Source organism: Plectropomus leopardus, unplaced genomic scaffold (genome assembly GCF_008729295.1).
Source record: "Plectropomus leopardus isolate mb unplaced genomic scaffold, YSFRI_Pleo_2.0 unplaced_scaffold17148, whole genome shotgun sequence".
Lineage (NCBI taxonomy): Eukaryota > Metazoa > Chordata > Actinopteri > Perciformes > Serranidae > Plectropomus > Plectropomus leopardus.
This window is the reverse complement of record NW_024618441.1, coordinates 1-1,311: the sequence shown is the minus strand read 5'-3', so window position 1 is coordinate 1,311 and position 1,311 is coordinate 1. Positions and strand designations below refer to the sequence as shown.

The window sequence follows — 1,311 nt, the reverse complement described above, 5'->3', positions numbered from 1 at the left end:
GAAGGTCTGTAGGGACGGGACGTTCAACTTTAAATGGCTGATTTTGTTTTTAATTTACTGCGAATTTTAAATCCTACTTCCTTCGGGTTTGAAAGACGTGTTTTTGTAATTTTTCTTTATTAAAAATATTTTTTCTTTAAAATGTTTCTTTAAATTTGTCTTTCTTTAAAAAATATTTTGGGTGATTTTTCAGGAGAAAAAAGGGTGGGGTTTTTTCTGTTCTTGGTGATTTTAATGAAAATTTTTTGGCATTTTTTTCCACGAAGAAAACGAGACAATAAAGACGAGGCAAAAGCGTCTCGGGGCTCCGGTGTGTCTCACCTGCTCCCAGTACTCCCAGTACGGCCGAGGCCGACGCTGAGCCCATGTTGTTACGAGCGATGCAGCGATACGTCCCCGAGTCCTCTGGCCCCGCCCCCTCGATCTGCAACCAACTGGAGAGCTCGAATTTCAGAGGACCGCCCCGCGACTGTGGACGGAGAGACGGACAGGTAGTCAGACCGCAGGCGGCGTTTCAGCGCTCTGATCGGCTGGGGTGTGTGTCCTCACCTGGACTGAGATGTGGGGGTCGTCTCCAGGCAGGACGACGTCCCGGCCCTCCTTCCTCCACTCCACCAGCGCCATCGGGAACGCAAAGACCTCGCAGAGGAACACGAGACTGCTTCCTGTCCCGTTGACCTGGCTGTGAGGGGGGACCTTGATGATGGGGACTGAGGGACAGACAGAGGGACAACAAACTGATGAGGACATCTTTGAACACACTCCGACTTCTACTGAAGATCATGAAAAAGACTGAAGACAAGCGTTTCTAGGATTTTAGGACATTTTTTGACATGTCCAGGATTTTCCAAAGCCCTGATTAACACCAACAAACAACAAATCTGGTTGTTTTTTTTAAGGAGACATTGCGTGTTTGCAGCGGGGATGTCCCCCGAAAAAACAGGTATTTTAAGTCAAAATCGGATTTTTGGTTTTTGTGTCGAAACAAAGCCACGTGTTAATCACAACGTTGTTCAAACATGAAGTTTGACCGTAAATCTGCTACAAAAGTAACGCAGAGGTGAAACACACCTGCGTCTGCGGACACACTGAGACTCAGCTGCAGCGAAGAGCGTCTCCACGTTTTTAGAAACAAAACCAAAATCAGAAAAGAGCTGAAAGAGTTTTTTTGGTGAACTGAGGTCAGAACAGAAAACCTCCATTCAGACCGACAGGAAACCAGCTTTATTCTGAGCCTGAGAGGACGTGAAGAGGACACAGAGACACAGAGACAGAGAGACAGAGACAGAGACACACAGAGAGACAGAGACA

At 46.8% G+C, this 1,311-nt stretch overlaps 1 protein-coding gene across 1 annotated transcript; it reads right to left on the bottom strand.

Moving 5' to 3' along the window:
• Window positions 1–23: 23 nt before the first annotated feature.
• LOC121964778 (kazal-type serine protease inhibitor domain-containing protein 1-like) lies at window positions 24–971 on the bottom strand. Its single transcript, XM_042514968.1, has 2 exons — window positions 550–971; window positions 24–469 (listed from the first exon to the last, which is right to left on the bottom strand). The coding sequence occupies exons 1-2, from the start codon at window positions 748–750 to the stop codon at window positions 137–139; spliced, it is 534 nt and encodes a 177-aa protein (XP_042370902.1). The 5' UTR covers window positions 751–971; the 3' UTR covers window positions 24–136.
• Between the last annotated feature and the right edge of the window lie 340 nt (window positions 972–1,311).

What these genes read in the sequence shown, in the direction of transcription:
- LOC121964778 (XM_042514968.1), bottom strand. Translation starts at nt 750, where the DNA reads ATGTCCTCATCAGTTTGTTGTCCCTCTGTCTGTCCCTCAGTCCCCATC. An exon ending in ACCCCCACATCTCAGTCCAG is followed by an intron (nt 470 to 549) that starts GTGAGGACACAC and finishes CTCCGTCCACAG; the next exon opens with TCGCGGGGCGGTCCTCTGAA.